The sequence below is a fragment of the Falco rusticolus genome, chromosome 1 (assembly GCF_015220075.1).
Source record: "Falco rusticolus isolate bFalRus1 chromosome 1, bFalRus1.pri, whole genome shotgun sequence".
Lineage (NCBI taxonomy): Eukaryota > Metazoa > Chordata > Aves > Falconiformes > Falconidae > Falco > Falco rusticolus.
Window position 1 is genome coordinate 32665614 of NC_051187.1, and position 21874 is coordinate 32687487.

The following is a 21874-nucleotide window of genomic DNA, read 5'->3' on the forward strand; positions in this document are numbered from 1 at the left end:
AGCAACTCAGACAGTGGCCGTGGCTCTTGCTGGAGCATGGGAATGGCGAGTTCCTGGCAAAGGCCCTGCACATGTGCATGCAAGGAAACGGGAAGTTCAGACAAAGTGTTTCCACAGCCAGCAAGCCTGGCTCAGCTGCACCAGCCCCGGCTGTGGCTCCCCACCGGCTCTGCGGGGAGCCCCAGGGGTGGGAGCAGTGAGGGAGGGAGAGAGGGAAGGAGGATGGAGGATGGAGCGTGGAGGGAGGGAGAGAGGGATGGAGCGTGGAGAGAGGGATGGAGCGTGGAGAGAGGGATGGAGCGTGGAGAGAGGGATGGAGCGTGGAGAGAGGGATGGAGCGTGGAGAGAGGGATGGAGCGTGGAGAGAGGGATGGAGCGTGGAGAGAGGGATGGAGCGTGGAGAGAGGGATGGAGCGTGGAGAGAGGGATGGAGCGTGGAGAGAGGGAGAGAGGGATGGAGCGTGGAGAGAGGGAGAGAGGGATGGAGCGTGGAGAGAGGGAGAGAGGGATGGAGCGTGGAGAGAGGGAGAGAGGGATGGAGCGTGGAGAGAGGGAGAGAGGGATGGAGCGTGGAGAGAGGGAGAGAGGGATGGAGCGTGGAGAGAGGGAGAGAGGGATGGAGCGTGGAGAGAGGGAGAGAGGGATGGAGCGTGGAGAGAGGGAGAGAGGGATGGAGCGTGGAGGGAGGGAAGGGGGATGGAGCGTGGAGGGAGGGAGAGAGGGAAGAGGGGTGGAGCACGGAGGGAGGGAATGAAAGAAGGAATATGGCAGAGGGAGAGGGAAGGAGGATGGGCAGAGGGAGAGAGGGAGGACTTAGGGAAGGGGAATAGAGCATGGAGGGAGAGAAGGAGGGAAGGAGGATGGCGCATGGAGGGAAGGGAGGATGGAGCACGAAGGGACTGAGGATGGAACGAAGGCTGGGACGGCGGATGGCGCCCCCTGGGTCCCCGCACACCGGCACCGGAGCCCCGGCGGCGCGGCTGGGCCCGGCAGCGCAGGGGTTAACGGCCGCGCACTTGCCGCGCCGCGCCCCCGCCCCCGCCAATCAGCGCGGCGGCGGCCGGCGGCCCCGAGCGCTGCCATGACCATATAAGGCAAAAAGCCGCGGCCGCCGCAGTGCTGCTGCGGCGGGCGCGGGGGCGCGCGCGCGGCGCGGCGGGGCGGGCGGGGCGGCGCGGCGCGGTGCGGAGCAGCCCGGCCCCTCCGGCCCCCACATGGGCGCTCGCTGCGGGGTCCCGGGGCGCCCCCCAGCCCGCCGAGGGAGCCGGCGGCCAAGAGGCAGCGCCGCAACAACAAAACCACGGCGCTACCGGCACTGGGCGAGGCAAATGACGGTTCAAATGCGCTAAACCGGGGGCTGGCGGCGGCCCCGCGGGGCGCAGGCTCGGCTCAGCACCGGCAGGAGGGCACGGCCACACGGCACATGCAGCAAGTGGGGTTTTACGGCTCGATCTTACAAACCCGTGCTTTAATGTCAGCCCGTTCCCCAGCCCAAGTACACCAGCGAGCATCTTGCTGTGGGAACTCGGTGCCTACCCCTGCCAAACGGCCGTCAACAGAAATCCAAAATGTTCGGGTGCTGAAGGAGCCAAAGGAACAATTTCATCAGCCGAGGCTATAAAAATAAATGAGGAACCTAGAAACTGGTTACAGCAAAGCCAGCAACGTGTTGCATTGCAAAAGAACGTGTGGGGCTGGAGGGTTTAGGAACAGAGTTCCTCCAGCTTTGCATGAAACATTCATCTATGTGAGAATTAAATAGCTGGACAAGGCAGGAACATCGCTCAGGGCGCGAAGGCAATGCAAATACAGGGGAAAGCAGGAGGAACAGCTGAATAAACTTAAAACCCCCTCAAACATAAGATGGCACTTAAAATGCAAAAGGCCAGATCACTCGGAACGAGCAGGGATTTCTGCCAGGGACTGAGAAAACATTGGGAAGTAAGAGCGAAAAAGAAAAAAAAAAAAAAAAAAGAGGGGTGCGTGTCCTTTGCCATTGGCATTTGATCATGCTGTGATGCAACACGAGTGCAACCGCGTGCTGTGTTGAGCAAGGTATTTCCCATTGAGATCTGTGTCACCGTGTGTGGCTTGGGCAAGAGCAGGATGCGTGGCCCGAAGACGAGCGCAAACCAGAATACTTGCAAAGAAGTGCTGTTAATAAGATGAGGAAAATAGAGAGCTATTTCAGTAGGCTAGGGGCTTGGCTGGCTTCACTTAGCACAACCGAGGCATAAGTGAGAACTCGCAGCCTCTGTTCCTGCAATGCACTCGAATGCGCTCACCATGTGGGATGCTATATTCAATTCTGGTCACTAGTCCTATATATAAACGGGGCAGATCTGCAAATGGAGCTAGGAAAAGAAGGACAGGGCTGATGACAGACTGAGGACATCTTAAGTGTATAGTTAAGAGAGAAGCTTGAGGGTCACAAAGAAAATAACCTTACAGAAAAAGACTTCCGTCACCAGAATGTGCTGGTTAAGCAACAGAAAGGGAGAACACCCCTCTCCAACAAGGGCAGAAGAAAGATGCTCTGTCATTTTTTTCCATGCAGTATCAGGGGGCAACAGGAATTTATTTCAGTTCCTGCTCACTTCTGTGCTTTTATAACACAGGACTGTAAGAGACTGCCAGGAAGGCTTCTGTACCCATCTCTTCAGTCTCCCTCCAAGCCTTTGATCTGGCCATTCTCATGGCTGACGGACTGGAACCTAACTTTTCTGTGTGTTTTGCAAAGCACACCCCTGGGGCTCTACAAATAAATTCAAAGTGGAAGGGAAAGAAGTTGCATGTATGCATGGGCTCACTGGAAGATTATTTTTTGGAGCCTTAGCAAGCACTTTGCACAGCAGAGAACATAAGGGGCTTTTCCCTGCCCGAGGTCAGATGAAGCCCCTCTCCTCAGTATATCAGGTACTGGGAGATAAAAAGACCTGGCTGAAGTACGATAAAGCCTAGGCACAGCCTTCTGATTTGGGAGAGCTGCGATGGTACCTGGAGGAGCTGTTTTCTTACTGAGGTTATTCTGGTCTTACACTGTATAGAGAAAGAATAACCAAAGGGGCTGGCAGCAGCCTGGACCAGCTGAGATGCCAAGGCCACATCACCTATGGAAATACCCTTCTTGGAACCTCTGCATCCATCTGATACAGGGCTGCAAGGAATAGTTTGGTTCAGGTGCGTTCCTGAATGAAGCGACACCTGCAGAGCTCAAAAAGCTGAATCCCCAACAGTGGAAAAAACCTGAGCCCTGCTATCATAAATAACGAGGCTTCATTAGGGGCGTGATTCCACACAGAAACTCCTGCCATAAGGAACTGGCTCAGATTAGTAAAACAAAATGCTTCTTTGCTGTGTTTAACGTCGAGGAAGCATCAGGCTGATTACAGAGACATTAAATGGGTTCTTACATGGCACTACTGAGCAACGTTTGTCACAGCACTGCAGAGACTTCCCAGCCTTGACGTTATTCATAAACCAGTGCTGCCACAACAACAAAGCTGAGCGGGTAATAGCGAGAAACTTTCAAAAAAAGCACTTACCTTGTGCAAAGGCAGCACCAGGAACGCTCCGCCACCGCTAGCATCTACAATTATTGCAACAAATCGGGGGTTTACTGCACAAAAGGAGCTATCCCAAGTAACACGGGAAACGCGGATGTCGTCGTAACACTGATCGTTTTTCACCGCTTGGCCAAACACGTGCCGAAATTTGCTCTGTCGTACCACTCGCCTCATTGTGTCTGCAGGGAAGAGGAACGTCAAAAGAAGGAGATCAGTTACAGGTGCAGGGACCTCCTGCTCGCCCAGAAGATGCCTGCCAAGGACCTCCATGGGACCCTCTCATCTGCACCATCACCCCGCTGCCAGCAACACAGAAATACAGTTTCACTCACTAGTCCTGCACCTTGCTTTAGCCCTGCTAAGTTCTCAGCCAGTTTTGCCTTTTTTTTTTTTTTTTTTAAAAAAATAAAGTTCAAGGTTGTTTAGTACCAAACAACTGGACTGCACTTCCAAGGGTGTTTTACAGAAGGGATCTGCCAGTTGAGCATCAGTTTTCCCATTGTAAATGTATGCTCTTTTGCAGTAAGGAAGTTCCTAATCCTAAAAGCAGTTTTTAGACAAGTCTCCACATATTTTTGGGGATAAATCTGGTCTCAGATTGAACTTGTTTACTTTCAAGTCAGGCAGGGTCCAGAAGACGTAAATAAAAATGCAAGCTCTCAAAATCTGGTGTTACTGTGAAGTGGTTCCACATGTTCGCTAGCTTCCATTTCTTTCTTCTAACTCCAAAATCTCACAAAAAAAATAATAAAATTAGTTTCCTAGGAAGAAAGGAGTAATGGAAACAAGCTAATGACTCAAATTAACTTAGTGTGTCTGTAGCACTTCTCTTGAGAAAAATAATTTTCAAGAAGGCTTAAGTTAGAATAGAGGGAAAGGGGCTGGCGTGGAAAATTCCGGCACCTGGAAGGCGACACGGGCACAACACTGCATGTGAACACCAAACCTGGAAGCGAGCAACTGCCTGGAGCCCGTGCATCTGGGAAGGGTTTTTCCCATCATAGATTTCTCTCCCTCAAGCAGCTCTTGCAGGAAGATGAAAAGCCTCCATATAGCATCCTGGTTTTACATATGAGAAAAATCTTTCTGCCCTGGTCTCTAGGGAAAGCAAAAAATTTTTTTTTTTTTTTAAAAAAAGCAGAGTCCACCTCCTAGCTTGCCTCCCAGTAGGTCCCCAAGCACATGGAGAGGCTGGGAAAAACTGCTCAGCTGCATGGAGCTTCTTGCTCCAGACCCACCAGCCTGATGCTCTCAAGTGAGAGACTCCGAACGCGGCTCCGGCACGGCTCCCTCAGCACAGCCTGTCTGCAGCAAAAGTGATAAAGGGTTGTACGCCTGTCTCTGACTGCAAAGGCTGGGCATGAAAGCAGAGCAAAAAAGAGACTGCGGAATGATGGCTGTTTTGTAGTCTCGGCGGTTAAAAAAAAGATAAATTAACAGCAACAAAAAGCTGAATAACTAGAGGAAAGTACTCATCAGAGCTGGGAAAGCAGCAGTCACGCAGTATGTTTGTAGAGGAGAAAAATGTTACCATTAACATAACAGACAGCTATCCAGTGGAATACTCCAGTTTCCGCACAGATAAGAAAAAATAATCAGAGTATTTGTTTTCCACCGGCTCCCCCCCAACCACATCCAGCTGGAGCATTTGGGAATCGGCACTGGCCATCTCCAGCACAGCTCTGGCTCCGGTCTGGGCAGCTGCTGCCAGCACAAACTGGGACAAGCACCATCAGAGCCACCAGCGCAATGGAAGAGCAAAGCCCAGGCGAAGGGTCCCAGCCTGGGCAGCACGTTACCTGTTGGGGAAAAGCCAGCTCCTCTGCAGGCACAAATAATAAGTGCACTGATTACGGGGTCATTTGTGTGATGGGGACTGTCCCTGGGGTGGGGTGGAGGCCACGTAGCTTTTGGCCACTGATGACCTGGTGATGCAGGCACCAAGGGCTCTGCATTTATTTCCAGCCATTGTCGGTGGGTTTTACCTGCAGCGTTTCTCACTGTACCAGTTCTACACCAATGTCCTATTAAAGCTCCCCAATTAACTCAATCCTTTCAGAGATAAGCAAGTGCCACAAACAGCGTTATATTAAGAAATCCTGCCGTTTAAGAAAAAACTGGTATAGATTTTAGATGCAAAATGTCAATGATTGGCGTGTTTATGACGTCCACATGAAAAAAGCTATATATAAATTATGAATGATTACTCCTATTATAGATGAACTTAGGCTTCCTCTGTACTTAATGCAATCGACTTGCATAATACACTTTCTGCCAACTATTTCACTTGCAGCACAAATAAAAAGCCTGTTCCACAGTGCACACACCCAGCGACACCCAAGTGCCATGGGATGTCATAAACCAGGAGCTGCTCCCTGGCTCCGGCCAGCAGGTAAGAGTACAAAATCCAGACACCAATTTCTTTTTATGCTCACGATGCACAGCAACACCCTCAGAGTTCATGTTCAGCTCTACAGCCAGATGGAAGAGCTGAAGCTGCAGGGCAGACAGTACCTTTCATGCAACGGGACCATGAAATATTAGGAGCAAACCATTTTTTGCACACAGAACTGATAATCACCTGGCAGTGGAGTGCATCCATTTTTTTGAGCGGGGGGAAAAAAAAATTTACAACTGCTCTGTTCGCAGTGTGATGCAGGTTTTTGTTTTGTTTTCAGGCAAAGGAAAAGATGAAGTTATCCAAAATGGATGGGAGAAACTCCGCCGAAGCAGATGGTATGTCATGTCTTGAGGTGGAGTGCTGCCAGCACAGGCGGCTCGGTAGGCTCCCCAGGGATGCTCGCACGGCCATCCCCGGCAGGGAAGGAGGGAGGGTGAGGCAGGGCACAGCTCCATCCCTGGGTGGATTCACAGCATGGCCCCCGCTGAGCCCCACTGAACCATGCACAAAGAAAAGGTGAATTTCTACTCGGAGATCCCCGAAAGACAAGCAGCATGCTGTACTATCAAGCTGCCCGAGGCCCAATTAAGATACATCATAAAAAAATGCAGTTCCACACCCAGTTACTAATTTATGGCGTAGACTCATTCAGAGACCTGTCAGATATTTTAATCCGGAGCGGGCTCCTCCCAGCCGTAAGCTGTCTGCCTGGACTTCTGCAGCCACGGCTTGGATCCTGCCAGGTCCTGCAGTGAGCACCCTGCCACAGCGGCATCACCCCCTTCATCCCTGCCTCGCCGGCACCCGAGGTGACACCAGGCCACCCTGAAGAAGCAGGGATGCTCTCGCAACGTGCTGCAACACCACAGGAAGCTTGCGGCCAGCTCAGCCCTCTCGAGAACACACCTTGCAGCAAAACCCTGCTCGCTCATCTGCCTGGGGTGCACGACTTGCCTAGGAGAAGGACTTTTCCAGTCCCCTGCTTTATGCACAGTCAATTTCCATGACTGTTCGCCCACTGGCAACGTTCCCATCCCACTGTGCATCAAGATTAAAATCTGATTGTTTAGAAAAAGGTAAAGCCTTGCTGAGTTAACATGCAGCAAATTGCCTGGTGTCAATGTACCATATACCTGGGGTTTTTGCAATTTGTCTGCTTTAATGCTGGGAATGTGGATATGATAGTTAGGAAGGACTATTTGTACAGCTTGGATAATTACATCTTTTCTTCACTTGATCAATACCAGAACACCACACACAAAAAAAAGAGCTTATCTCAAATATCAGGTACTGGGAGGTCTGCCACCCCTTCCACTCTAATGGTAGAGAAACACCCTCAATCCTATGGTGAAATTCTACTACTTTATTTCCCTCATTTTTACTGTTTGATGGAAAGGCTAATTTTTTTTTCGGTTTTCCATAAACGACCTTTAAAAAAATGCAAAGAATCAGATGTATCCAAAAATACCCTGTTTTGCTCCAAATGGATTGGTTTGAACACACCTTTGCTGCCCTCTTCTCCACCTACAGCTCATCATCCTTAGCAGGAACTCTCTGATGAACACATGGTGAGCAGCCTCCAAGTCCTCATTTCCATAGCAAAGGGAGTGATTCTTGGCGTTGGATCACAGCCATTTTGATCTGGCTGCTCTCCAAAGAGAAGAGGGGAGGGGGTGGGGGTGGGGAAATGTGCAGGCTGTAGTTATAAAGAGCAACGATGGTGGATCTTTCAAGCACCCCACAGAAAGCGAGCAGGTGAAAAACAAAACAGCTTGAGCCTGAGCACCTAAAAAAAAATAAAAAAATAAAAAAGAAAAAGTCATCTTCTCCCTACTTCAGCCTCTTGTTCAGATGTGAAAAGCATGTAAGATCCTCATTTATTGTGCATCAAAAGGACTCCCTCCTCCAGCATCTGCAAGAAATCCACAGCTGAATTGGGTTGCCACAGGTTCTCTAAGCACGGGCAGCAGCTTCCAGCTTGGCCACTTGTAGGATGATCAGGTAAGGCACATCCCCGATGATTCACCATCAGGCAAGGCTGAATCAGCCTCTATCACACATGCCAAAGTATACCTGGCCAGTTCAGGGACCCTGGGAAGTGACTTCGGAAATACCCAAATGGGCAAGTGCATCCATGGCTGATGAGGCTTCACTAGGGATTTACTCTTAGGAAGTGGACTTGGAGCAAGAGTTTTTAAAAAAGGAAGTTCATTAGATCATTGTCTGTGCTGTTAAATCTTAGCTAAGGAGCTGGAACGATCTCCATACACTTGCTAGACAGGAAATTTTTTTCTTTTTTTTTTTTTTTTTTGTGAAGTACAAATTTGGAGGATTTAAAACCTCACGACTAGGAGTTGAAAGGAGTTTAAATTTTGCCAGAGTTACAGCCCTCAGCAAAATTAAAACAGAAGCGTTAGACACCCTGCAAAGACCACTACAATAGAAGTGCTGACAGATCTACGACTGCACTGATCTCCTGGATCCTGCTCCATGACACACGGCATCTTACGCGTCCTCATGGGGACATTGGAAAGAGCCTTCAAAACTCTTTCCCCCCCCCTCCCAAATGTCAAGTGACTACCAGCTGAATTTTACCCAACATTTAACTTTGCCTCCCACTGTCTGTCCCCGCCGTACCGCTCGGCCACTGGCCTTTGTGTCAGCATTTAAAAGGACCTTAGAAATGCAGGATGCAGTCAGCCGTGCTTGCACAGGGATACTTTTCATTCCATTTCTTTCTGATCTCCCATCATGATGTGTCACAAGAGTTACCATGAGTTTGCCCATTTTCCTGTTTATAAAGGATTTATCTGTCTCAAGCATCCAACAGATGTATTTCTGTGGCTTCGGAGGGTTTTCAGCCTGCTTATGCAAGAGGAAACGCATCCTGCTAGGGAACACTTACAGGAAAACCCCCCACTAATGGCAAAATCCTGCTCAGCCCATGTGATTGTGATCCCTTCTGGAAAGGGAGACTTTTGAAATAAAAGGCTACTTTAAGTCACAGGCAGCTGGAGGCTACTGTGAAGGGGGGGATGACGAGGATCCACAAATCCACTCGATAGGGAGAACGGCACTTAAAGGTTGGTGCTGGGGACTGGAAAGGCTCCTTAAGCGCAAAATGTACGATAGGCTGCAAGCTGTTGCTAGTGAGCCCCCAGACTCAGAATTAGAGCCTTACTGGAGAGGTTGCATATGATTCAATGGCAGCTTTGGAATAAATGTACAGTCTCAGATAACTATTAACAAAGAAGCAGATAAGGAAAAAAAAAATAATCAAGACACACTCCAGGCGATGCCACCAGCAGCAGTTCTGAATGATGACTAATACCAGGGGGCACCTGCCTGATTTGTTATGGGTTAGACAGGGTGCTGGGGCCAGCAGGGCGAGGGGACAGTCCCACCGGTAAAACTGTAGCATGGGGCAGCCCACGCCATGGATGCCTGATGCGGGGAAGGATTTCTCGAGTACCGATGCATTGACTATGCAGCCCAAGGTCTTTCTAAACACCTGGGCTGAGATGCTCGGGCCTCAGCTGCAAAAGCGATGAGTGCCCAGAGCTGAAACTTTTTTTTTTTTTTAAATAAAAAAGAGAAAGTACATTATAATCCTAAGCTGATAATCAGGCCATGGATGTTTCAATCTGAGGTCTAAGTGCCCCCAGCACGGAGAAAACATCCTCCCTTGCAGTGGGGCTGAGCCACATCTGCTGAGCAGTTGGCCATCATGGAGGTAAGCACCAGAGAAGAGCCCACAAGGAACCTCGTCACTCACTCCTTACAGCACTTTGAACATCATATGGTAGATAAGGTACAGAGCCGCATATGGAAGGGAGGGTATAAGCATTCAGAATTTTTAAAGCCATAAAGAGACCACCATCCCACCGCACCTCCTGCTCCACACAGGCAAGGAGGACTCCATCCCACCGCCGCAGCCATCGCTGCATGCCCAAGAGCAAGGGGCTGGTGGAGCAGGGACGCAACCAACAGCCGTACCCCACCGCATGTGACAAAGGGAACAAATGTTACCAAGGTTATTTCCTAATTGCTCAGTTATGGCATTTCTTAACTTCGGAGCGCTTGGTTGTGCAACCTCGGTGGGCTCTCTGTAACCCACGCGTGTGCATGGCACGTTGTACACAAGCAAACATACATCACCTTGTGCTTAAGTCTAGTTGCAGACGTGTTCCACGTACATAATTTACAGCCCTAGCATACTGCACAGGACGGTGTCTTTGAAATGCCTCAGAAGACTCACTGATCCAGAAGAAAAGTCTGCCAGATCATTTTAAGGACAGCATTTTTCAGCACACCTTTGGCAGAGGAAGGAAAGTGAGACACATCCATGGGGGAAGCAAGCAGGCTCTACCAGCTGAGCCATGCGGATAGCAAGGGCAGCAAAGAGCACCCGTTCTTTGAAACCAGATGAGCACAGACTGACAAGCCCCGAAGAGGCTTGTTCACCACCATGGGAGACCAAGGCGAGCACAAGTCCCCCAGCAAGTTCAGGGCCACGACTGTAAATCGCCACCATTGTCACAGTGGAGAACCAGAATGTGCCACCAGCAAGGCTAAAGGAGAGCTTCATTTCCCTCTCCAAGCATTAAGGGAATCTATGAACTCAGTCTCGCGATATTAAATCTTGCCATATTTGGGCAAGGGAGGAAGTGGGGGGACAAAAATAATTAAAAAAATAATCACACAGCCACAAAAATTTCAGCTCGCCCTACGACTTCACATGAAACCTCTGGCAGAAAAAAAGAACAGCCACAAATACCTTGACGCAGTCCTCTACTTTTAAACCTACCGCTATTCCCTCTAGTATACCATTTCCAATCAATTCACATTAAGTCCGTTGCTGACAGAACTTTTGTTTTCAGATGTTCAGAGTTATTTAAACCAAAAGGTGAGCACCGCTACAGATGGTCACAGTTCCAAAAGACATCATATTTATGCACAGATTATTTTCAGTCTATGGTTACTTTAGTCTAGGTTGAGCAAGACCCTGCCATCTGATTTCACTTCATTTTAAAGACAAAAAGCTGGAATATGAACTTAATACTGAAATTTCCAGCTGTTATACCACTGGCGAGATTCTATTTTGGGATGGGAACCTAAACCACAAACTACCAGGGAATTCGATTATATCTCTACTGGGGAGCCCAGCACATTCAAAAATGTAACACAATCCAAAATTAAAGTAAGCTGAAATTGCTGTTCTGGACAAAGTGCAAGGTGTTGGTTCTAACCTGTGAAATACTTGATACGATTCTGTTTTTCAGAGCTGTACCCTGAAAAAATCTTACCAAAGACCATCATAATACAAAGAACTCTTAAGTCAGAAGTGCCTATAATACTTAAATCTTCCAGGCATCATCAAGAAGCACGTGTTATTTAAGTGTTTACCCTGTGCATGCTTGTCTCGAGTGCACATCTCCCATGCTGCGGCTAAGGGGGCAATGGATATTTTCACTTAAAAGATTTCCAGGTATACGCAATTCATCTTCTTGGGGGATCTTACTACTCAGACCACTTTGTACCTTGCATCTTTACAGTCTAACATGACATCATTTACCATAATTTACAGTGACAAAAGGACACCGCAGTTGAAAGTCATTACCCCGAACAGAGAGCATTGTCTGACTTCATTTAATCTCTGTCATCTACCATAAAGCTAAAGCAATGAATGCACACAAAAATCATTACACAAAATAATTTCGCAGGAGGCCATAACGGGTAACCGAAGAGAAACATCACAGCAGTTACACAAACCCTGGGTCTGAAACGGTGAGGCAGCTGAGGAGCAGGAACGGGTGCTCTTTTGGGTTTTCTTCTTTTATAGTGTCTTCTGTCAGCTGGCACTACAGCTGCCACCCTCACAGGCGGTGACATGTGATGTACTGGAGGATATTTGGATGATGGCAATGTAGCAAAATTTAGCTGGGCAAAAAAAGGTTAGTAAAAATGAAAATAGGAGACAGAGGAGAGCCAAGGGAGAGGGGGAAGCACTGAAACCCAGGACAAAACCTCATAAAGTAATATATGTGGGGAAAAGAGCACACAGGGACCGGTGGATTAAGCACCCCAGGTGCCTCGGTGCACCTCTGCATCTCAGCTTCCACTTTCACTGCCACCAGAGAGAGAGTTATACAGCTGGTGGGCAGCAAACAAGCTTTACTGGATAATGAGAAGAAGCCTTGCACCGCAGCAGGCAGATTCCCACCTTAAGACGCCGCTGTTCCAGCAGCTGACCACAGAAGGCTGTAGCCTGTCATATGCTCCCCTCCAAGAGCCTTTGTTCTCCTCCACTTTCTCCACTGGAATAAACACAGAGATGCTTCTTTGCGCACTGTGTCCTCAACCACGGCCAAGAGACGCAGCAAGATGCTTCCCGAGCTGAACATCAGCCCTATGAACCTCAGCCAGAGACATTACACCAGCATGATGGAAGATGCTACTTACACCCCTGGGGACTGAACTCCATCACCCCCACAGTAAAAGCAGCACATGCCACAGAGAGGAAAGCAACAGGGCTTCAGACCACACTTCGACCCCAGGGAAAACGTGAGATGGAGAGCACAGCCCACTGTGCAGAGCTGCAAGTCAGCCAGCCTGCTACAACAGCCAAGCGCCAGGACTCCAGTTAGGAGAAGTATGTAGATAAAATGCTTTCTCCATAGAGCTGACCTAGTTCTCTTATCAGCGCAACAGAGCTAACAAGGAAGTATCAATCTGTTCAGAGCTGCTAGCCCAATTTGCTGAATTCTTCTGTTCTCCTGAAGGTTACACGCAAGCTTCTTCCTGACCATATTCCTGAGATGCATTGAAAGCTTTTTTCGTAAATTATTTTTAAGAACCTGGTTTTGGCCAAAAGCTTAGTATCAGCTAAGGACGGTGGTTACAAACGGAGAAAGAGCTCTTCCCACCACAGCTTCGTTAATTTCTCATCATATCACCACCACGTCCTACCTTTCCCAAGTAACCAGCTAAGGCACGAGCACTTTTTACTACAGTGACAGAGTGCTCACAGCAGAACGCAGCTGTATTTTCTCCTCCAACTTGAAGCAATCAAACGTACCCAAATGGAATAGGCGGCAAACATCAGTCTTACTACATGTGCAACAGGGGAGCTCACCAGTAGCCACTAGAACTGAAACTCAACTCCAGCAGAGGATGAATTCTGTCCTCTTCCATCACGAACTTAAGCTAGAAGTCAAGCAGACAGCAGTACCCAGGTGCTGGAAGCCTAAAGCACAGAAAGAACAACACGTGCAGGATTTCTCAAGAAGAGGTGCAGAAGGGAAGGTGATTTGATTAACACAGTATTTTCTAAGGTAAGTACATTTCCTATTGAACTCCAATGACTTTAAGACATTATTGGAAACATTTCACTGCTTTTCCTTGCTTACAGTTAACTGGATAATTCCTTAAAAAGAAAAAAAAAAAAAAAAAGACAAGGAGTTTTATTGAAAGGAGGAATCTCCAAAGGACTTGATAAACTGCTTTCTATTCCTTAATTACAACATGCCATGGTATCCACAGGAAGAAACCAACATTAAAGATGTTTTAAGGAGATAAACAGCCTCGTAGATAAAAGGTTGTAGGTCCCAGTCCTTCCAGAGCCACTGGAGCACTACAGCCCGGGAGCCACCACCAGGAAACCCAGACCTGCAGCAAGCCCTCCGCTATAAACACAAAGTTAGCTGGGACACAAATTCCTCACAACTTAGAAATAAAGCAGAAACAACAGATCAGCACCACCGAGGCTCACAAATAGCCCAGCCAAGTGTGAGTCAGACTGACCAAGCGAGGATGCAGCATTCTCCAGATGGCCCTGCCCAACCACAAACACTCCGCTGGTCTGCCGGGATGGAGCACAACACCCAGACCTGCCGGGAGCCTGCCGAGAAGGCAGCGGCTGCCTTGGGGGATGTGAGCAGAGAAGAGCAGGATGGCCGAGTGCAATGGCAGCGCCGCTTGGCCCAGCACTGCAGCCATACAGGGCTGGGGCAGTGCCTGAAGTTTGTTTCCAGCTCTGTAGTGACAAATGTGATGGGCCAGGGACCTGGAGAATGTCACGGTTAGAGTGGAGTTACAGCACAGACCAGTGCAGTCCACGCTGCAATTCTGAACAGAGACACTACTCCAGAAAGTAGTACCAGGCTTGGTTAGCATACTGTGAGAAACACCTTCATCCAAATGCTGGCTAAATTTCATTAAATTTAACATATAACATAAAAAAAAAAAAAAATCGGAGCCCAATTTAGTGACTTTCACTTCTCAAGCTACTCCATAACACCTGCCCAACAAGTGAGGCACTCGCAGTGCATGGCTTCTGATGTTCTCAACAACAAACCAACAACAGTTAATTGTCAAAGACAAGACAATATCCTCAATGTAGAAGAACGCAGAAGGTTCAGACTGGACAACTCGGACACTTTTCAGATCTTAATGCTGTTGAAATAAGCTTCAAAAATGAATCTCAATGCTCACAGTTGGAACCAGCGTGTATTTCTCCACATTTCCATTTGCTGTCCTGCCAGCTCTTCTGGCCAAGCAGCCTATAATTCAAAGAGTACCATTGTCATTCTGTCCCATTTCCGTAACGTGCAATTTGAAATCAGGGCTGGGGGAGGGAGGAAGGGACTGGAGGAGGCTAAAACTCAAATCCAGATCGCTCAGTCTGCTAACTTGATTTTAAATCCCTATCTTGTGGTACCAATTACAGCTCCTCAAACATCTGTTTTAGCAAAGGGTTCCAAGTTCAAACACATTTCCTCTGTCCTACAGATGTTCTTTGTCGCTGATCTGTTTCAGGCTGAGGCTGCTGTCCTGTGCTGCGGCAGAGCCCCGGCTGTCGCTCACCGTAGCTGAGAGGGCAGCAACCTGGGTGAGCCGGTGTCAAACCACGAGCACAACACGCAGCACCTTTCTCGCCTCTCTAGGCAGGCAAGAAAAAAAAAAAGAAATTTTACTTAAGAAAACTTAAGTTTAGTAAGCAGCTTTAATAAACCTTCCTGCTACACTACAAAGAAAGATTTCAGGCGCAAGAAGGAAAAGCATCTTCCTACACCCACAGGCTCCCTGTGCCAAGGACAAGGGGCATACCTGCTGTCCCCAACACCCCCAGGGCAGCTCCCTGCTACCTGACGGGGAGCACCGTACCCCAACATGCGCTGGGTGAAGGTTGATTTCCCACTGGCTACTCTCAGCTGAGGAACTTGTTTTCAGTAAGGGGCATGAAGAATTGCAGCCTGCGTTGGATGACCTTTAAGCTTTACTCACCTGTTGGCTTGACAGGCAGGTTACTGCGTGTGCAACCCACACCTTCCAGCCCTCTGAGAGTCCCTGTGGCATTTACAGCAGCTCTGGAGGAGACCAGCCAAAACAACAGGGAGTATTACACTGAGATAAGCCCCAGCTGGTTTTTACGCGATCTTTCATAGCGCTTAAGAATCCCCTTAGTAGACCACAAGATCAGTGTGGCAAGCACTGGATGTAAAGAACAAAAAGATAACCTTTACCCCCCCAAAAGAAACATCAGGGAGCAAAGCGCAGAGTATAGAGATAACACATGTGCACCCAAAGCCTGGTGAAAGAAGCAGCCAAACCCAGATAGCCCACCTTTAAACAACAGCAGAACTTTTAACAAATTGCTCCAGAAAGCGACCAGGAAAACGATGCTGAAAGGCGCAACGACACTCAGCAAGAAGCGTTTTGTGCCTACACTTCACGCTGTGCTAAAGCAGAAGTAGATATTGCTGAAGTACGTCTGGCAACTCATGTTTGCCTGAGCTGGCTCAGGTTGGGTTTTTTTTTTTTCCTGCCTTGCAAACTGATCTCAGCAGATCCAAAAATGAAAATAAACCTTAAAAAGAATAATCACTGAAAAAACTCAAAAAAATTTAATCCACCTCCTGTTCTGAACAAGACATCTTGGTGCTCATTTACTCCAACCTCCAAGATACGGTATAATTAACGTTAAGTACTGCAGTAAGAAATCAGCAGTTGAAAAGTTAGGTGTAAGGATGGTCATTTATCCATACTCACACACATCCCACCACGTGTGCTGGTGCAAATAGACGAGCCATCTGTAAAGCAACAACTACACTTAGTATTATACGCTAGCAGCATTCTCAGCCTAGTACCTGCAAGGCCCTGAGCAAAATGCTTAATTAATGGAAATTCACATTTCCAAATTGGAAGCAAGGATATCAAGGATATACCGGTCACTACAAGAAACAACTGCAGCGCTGACTGGCCATCATATGATGAAAAATGCCAAGTAAGTGCCGAGCATATACCCCGAGTCAGTTGGGTGTTCAAGACTCCAGCATGACCTAACAAACCATGAGCTTTTAAAGTATTTTCTGTGAAAGGTGAGGAAAAAAAAGGCAACTTCAAGAAGTAGTACTGGGCCTTTGCTGATGACTATCTGCCATATCAAGTGATCATCTGCCCAGCACTGCCTGTTTGCCTGGCTCCCAAGGGATGGAGTGCTTACTACAGCTTGAATTTGTTATTGCCTGCTAATCTCTGGTGGTGCTAATTATACCCATTATCTGTTTGTCTGATTGTGCCTGACACATGTCCAGTACCCAAATCTGCAGCACTGTAGGATGTCGAGTCCCTATCAGATTTGCACAGGAACAGGATGCTTCAAAATGCCATGTTTCAATACAGCAGGTTTATACATTTATGTGAGATAAACAATGGATTTTCAAGGACTCCAGAAGACAGTCTCTATGGCAACTATATGCAGAACTAGGGGGATGGAGAGGGAAGGGGGGGGGGAAGTTCCCACATTTCCAAATACTCCAACCAAAGACATTTGAAGTCCATTTTCCAGGGACTACAGGTGAAGTGTATTGCCTCGGTTCATGCATGGATGCAAACGAGGTGCAGTTTTAGCAGTTTTCTCAAATCCTGCTCAGGTACATCTGGTAAGGCTGCAGAAATGGTTTGCCTTAATATTCGGCAAAGAAGAACTGTAGATTGATTACACGTGTGCTTGTACATACAGAGACTACATACAAAGATGCTATGGCTGGCCAAGATTTGGGAAACCAGGATCCCTCCTAAAGGGAACACTTGGCCTTAAGCGCAGCTCAGCAGCACTCCAGACGAAAGCTGTGAGCTCATCTCAGCACGCCTGACCGCATCAGGCTGAACCTTAATCACTTTAAGTCAGATCCCACCACTATTTAATTTTATTTCCATTGCTTTTTCAAATTCAATTATTAGAAGGGAAAACAAGAAAAACCTAATTATGATGGATTGAGAGGCCCAGCTCAATGTCAAACAGAGTCACTATAACTGATCCAACCACATCCAGCTTCTCCCACTGAGTGCTAGACCTCAAGAGTCATTACATGCTCCTAGCAAAAAGTATATTACGTATCATTTATTGTTATCGTCAACAAAACGTGGATTAAGACAAAGCAAATAATGTTGAAGAAATGCTATTGTCCTTTCTCCAAAGCAGACTACTCTACCTTGCTGTCTAACTCATTAGCAAAAAGGGAAAAATGGTCAAAGACCCATGTTCTACTTTGTCACCTCTAAACGAAGGAGACCTCTTCTATCGATGGGCACCATGAAAGCATCAGCAGGCTGGAAGCCTTTGAAAGAGCAGCACGGGGGTTTTTCCCCGCCGCTTCAGAGGCAGCAGCAGCAGCAGCAACCATTTTCATTATTCCTCTGTCAAGTTCCTGACCTACAGAGGAGGGTTTTAAAGCATTTATGGTATTCCATCACAAAACCCTCTTCCATTTCAGGAGCACTTAAGTGACTTGTTACGAAGATGTCTGCTGTAAAGAGATTACCTCCATCTTACTGGCATGAAGAACCATATGGGAGAGGCATAAGGTAAAATGTACCTGTTTGCCCAACAGTCACCTTCTACTTCATAGCTACATCATTACCTCCACATCCAGTCATTAATTCTGATCACCTTTGCACCCACTACACAAACCCACACGGGCATGTACACAACTAACGGCTGGTAATACAACTAATGGCTGATATAATCCATTAGGAACCTCTCCAGAACATTTGCTCCTCTGAGGACCATCAGCACCAGCCTGTGCACCAGAGAGCCCTCCAGCACAAAGCCAGAGCAGCCGGTGGGACCCCTTGGGTTGACACCAAGGAGCTGAGTAATTCTAGTGTCACCCTGGTATTTTACCAGCCTAATGCTGACATCTAAAAAAACACACATAAAGTCACGTACTGAAGAATTATAGCCTCAGAAAGAAACAAATCATCCATTTTTAGTAGAGTTACTCACGTGAGGAAAACTAGAACAAAGCAATCCTACCAGCAAATAAATAGAAAGGGCCCAGCAACCGGTATATTCAACACATCCAGAATGATCACCTTTCACTGCTAGCCGTCCTGAGTCACTTCAACTAACCTAAACCTTTTTCCCTTCGTTTTCGACGTGACGTTCACCCCAGCAATGCCGCCACCACCTGCACTTGCGCATAGTATCAGTTCACGTCGTGTCAGCCTAAAGTCACCAACAATCTGACTGCTCACATGTGGCTACACAACCAGGGTGACTGCAAACTGAAGCTCTAAGCTGTTTCTAATCAGACTTATTTCAGAGTTAACAACCAGCATATAAGCAGACCAAAAATATTAGGTGGGGGAGACTGCAGGGAAAGCGCTAGAAGAGAACACAGACATTTAATTCTTGTTCACATGCCCTGTAAATGCTTAAACTGGGGCACTTCAAATCCTCAGTGAGTTTCTATTCCAATGTATCCTTAGAGAAGGACTGAGATTATCACAAAAGCCTCGGTAAAACAAAATCAAAACAAACAAACCCACACTTTAAAAGTCAAGTGAAAAAGTGCCTGTGAGTTTGCCCAAAAGGACATTCCTAGCCCTGGGAGTGGTGCGCTGATGACCTCACCAAGCTGCAAACTCAGGCCAGGAAGTGTTTTGCTCATGTCTTCAAAATAGGAAGCTGGCATACTAGTCATATCCCTCGGAATCAATAATCAAGTTAAAACCAATAACATAAATTCTCTTACGATCAAAATGCAACGCTGTGCTTTAATGAGCCGTTTTATGAAGCCGTCGTTAAAGTCTAATATTAAACTTGAACATGATGCATGGAACAGCTACTGAGGGCAGATCTCTCTGTGTCCTTTGCTGCATCACTCAGGAAAGCTGATATTTTACCCTTCTGTGCATTCCTTCTCATTGCCATTAAGCTGAATCTCTGCCTTTTGCTTGGAGTGAATCCCAGAAGTGACAGATGCAATAAGCATGAAGATTTAACTTGAAAAAATCCAATGATGTTTGAAAAGGCAGCTCACTAGAAGACAGAGTAATGCCAACAGAGAACACAGAGACACACAAATGCTGATTAAAGCAATCTGTACAAAAAGCTGCGAGTGACCATTGAAAAATGAATATTATGAAGTGCTAGATTAAAACAAACACAAAGCAAATGCTCCCTGATGTGTACCCGAGTGTGTCAGGTCTTAACTACGGCTACTGAAAATACTAGAAATGTATATACGTGAAATAAACATGCATTGACTTCATCACTACGAGTATTTGTTCTTCTACCTTTGTGTACACTCTCTTCAGCAAACACGAATATTAGCTGCAATATAATGTCTCGGTGAGTGCACAGCCATCTGTTTTGGTTGGTTTGGTGGGTTTGGTTTTTTTTTTTTTTTTCCCCCTTGAGCAGAAAAGATGATTCAATGCTTGGTATTCAAATGAAAATCAAATATATCCTCTCCTGCCTCACGCACAAGATACCCGCTGTTTTCTCTAGCTGTTGCACATGCAGCACATAGGACAACACTTCTCACAGGAGGGCCTGTGCCAGTTCACACCATTTTCCCACACTTGCAGCAGGCACAGCGCTTCCCTCATGCACGCGCTTAGAGGCGCACGAAGAGAGAGGTCAGCGGCAGGTAAGTCGGATACAGCCTGGCCTAAAATTCAATCAGAATCGCTATCAGCAAACTGAAAAGCCAGCCTAGCATATTCAAAACGTCACTCTTTTCATTTTGCAAACATCTTTGGTCTTGCTTACACTAAGCCACACGCACATCTGCATGAACAGGCATGCTCAAACCAACCCGTACAGGACTGAAACTACTAAAAAACCCCCAAAAAACAACACGACACTAATGCATATCACTTATCTTTAACAATAAAACTGCATCAATCAGTTTTACTTTTGTTTCCAGTCAGCTTTCAGTCCTTTTTTTTTTTCTTTTTTTTTTTTTTTCCAGAGCTGTCTCCTGTGCAGTCACAGCATCACATTGTCTAGACTGGGGTACTACAGCTGAACGCCTGTGCGGCTGCATGTCCGATGCCTTTCTGCATCTCCCGAGTGGAGAAACAGCTAATTTCACAAAGCAGGGAGAAATACTGACCTTTAAATTCCGGCTTCTGACAGCTTGCTATTAACGTTGCTTTCTGCATAGAAAAAGCAAAGCCCAGGAAGATGTCACACAACCCAGGACGTTACGCATCTCCCGAATAGACTCTAAAGAGCCATTAATAACGGCGTGACATGAAGCCGGTCAACAGGAGCATCAAGAAAAACGGGGAATTAAAAATGAAATGAACAGAACTAAACCCTCCAGCCATCTTTTGTCCTCTGCAACGCTGCAGGGTGGCAGCGGGGACACAGTGCTCTGGGGGTGACCCGCACCCACCGGTGCCACTGAGCTGCTGCCATAGGGGAAAAAAAGGGGGAAGAAGGAGGAATATAAAAAAAAAGGAAAAAAAGGAGGGGGAAAAAAGGGAGGAAAAAGGGGAGGGGGGAAAGGGAAAACGCATGCCGAACAGAAAGATAAAAAGATCAACAATCGGTCCTCCCCTTGCCCAAGGCGGCCGGCGGGCATCAGGTATGCGGCGGCGGCGAGGCAGCCCGGCCCCGGGGCGGCCCCAGCAGCAACCTGCGGCCGCCGGCCGGTTGCGGGGACCCGCGGCGACCCGGGCCCGCGGCGCTGCCTAATAAGGAGGCGAGCGGGGGCGCAGCCCCGGCCGAGCGCGGCCGCTTCCCGCCGCAGGCCCGGCGCTGACAGCGGGCCGCCGCCTCAGGACAGCGGCCGGCCCCGCGCAGGAGGAGCCCGCCCGGCCGGACCCCCGCCCGCCCTACCCTGCCCTCGCTGCCCGGCCCGGCCCGTCCGCCCTCCCGCGGGCACCGCCGCCTCCCGCGCCGGGCCGCCCGCCGCCCTCCCGCCCCGCCAGCCGCCCCCCGCCGCGCCGCAGGCCGCCGTCCCGCTCCCCGGTTCCCCCACCCCGCTCGGCTCCCGCCCCCCGCGCACCGCGATCCCGAGCCGCCTCCCCGCGTCCGCTCCTCAGCCCGGCGGAGCCGCCTCCGCCGCCTGCCGCCGCCCGACTGAGCGCCGCGGGGCGGGGGCGGGCAGCGCCGGCGACAGGCCCCGCCCCCCGAGGCCCCGCCCCTGAGCGGCTGGGCACGCCCCCGGCGGACGGGCCCCGCCTTGGTGCCCTCGGCGGAGGGCGGGGAGCGGCGGGTGAGTGGCGGCCCGGCTAGCCAATGGCGGCGCGGCGCCAGCTGCCTTCCCGCTGCCCGCGGGCGGACGGGGAGAGTCTCGCCGGGCCGCGGTCTCCGTGAGGGGAGCGGGGCCGAGTCCGCGGCCTCTGGCTCGCCCTGCGCCCTGGCACAGCCCCGGCAGCCCGGTTTTCCCCTCAGGCACTCAGCCCCTTGCCGGGCCGGCGCCCCCCAGCCTGGCTGAGGCCTCTTCCCTCACGGGTCCCACTGCCGTGCCCCGCCGGGATGGCGCTGCCGTCCTCTGCTTGGGGTACCCGGGGTGCGAGCGAAGGTGGTACCGGCAAAAGGACGGGGAGGATCCGGGACACTTCGGCAACAAAATGGAAAATTGGGAGCGCTGATGCTGTGAGG

At 48.9% G+C, this 21874-nt stretch overlaps 1 protein-coding gene across 6 annotated transcripts in view; it reads right to left on the minus strand.

Annotated features, from left to right (window-relative positions):
• CORO1C (coronin 1C) overlaps window positions 1-21369 on the minus strand; it is a 47553-nt gene extending 26184 nt beyond the window's left edge. The window contains exons 1-3 of one of the 6 annotated variants that reach the window (XM_037375658.1): window positions 21276-21339; window positions 20376-20418; window positions 3546-3745 (exon numbers count right to left, since the gene is read on the minus strand). In XM_037375658.1, the coding sequence (XP_037231555.1) occupies window positions 3546-3740 (195 nt within the window). In that variant the 5' untranslated portion in view covers window positions 3741-3745; window positions 20376-20418; window positions 21276-21339. Of the gene's footprint in view, window positions 1-3545; window positions 3746-4178; window positions 4198-6147; window positions 6167-11739; window positions 12570-15252; window positions 15272-20375; window positions 20419-21275 lie in introns of those variants that run through there. The other 5 variants (XM_037375657.1, XM_037375660.1, XM_037375659.1 and 2 more) reach the window with 5 other exon arrangements.
• Between the last annotated feature and the right edge of the window lie 505 nt (window positions 21370-21874).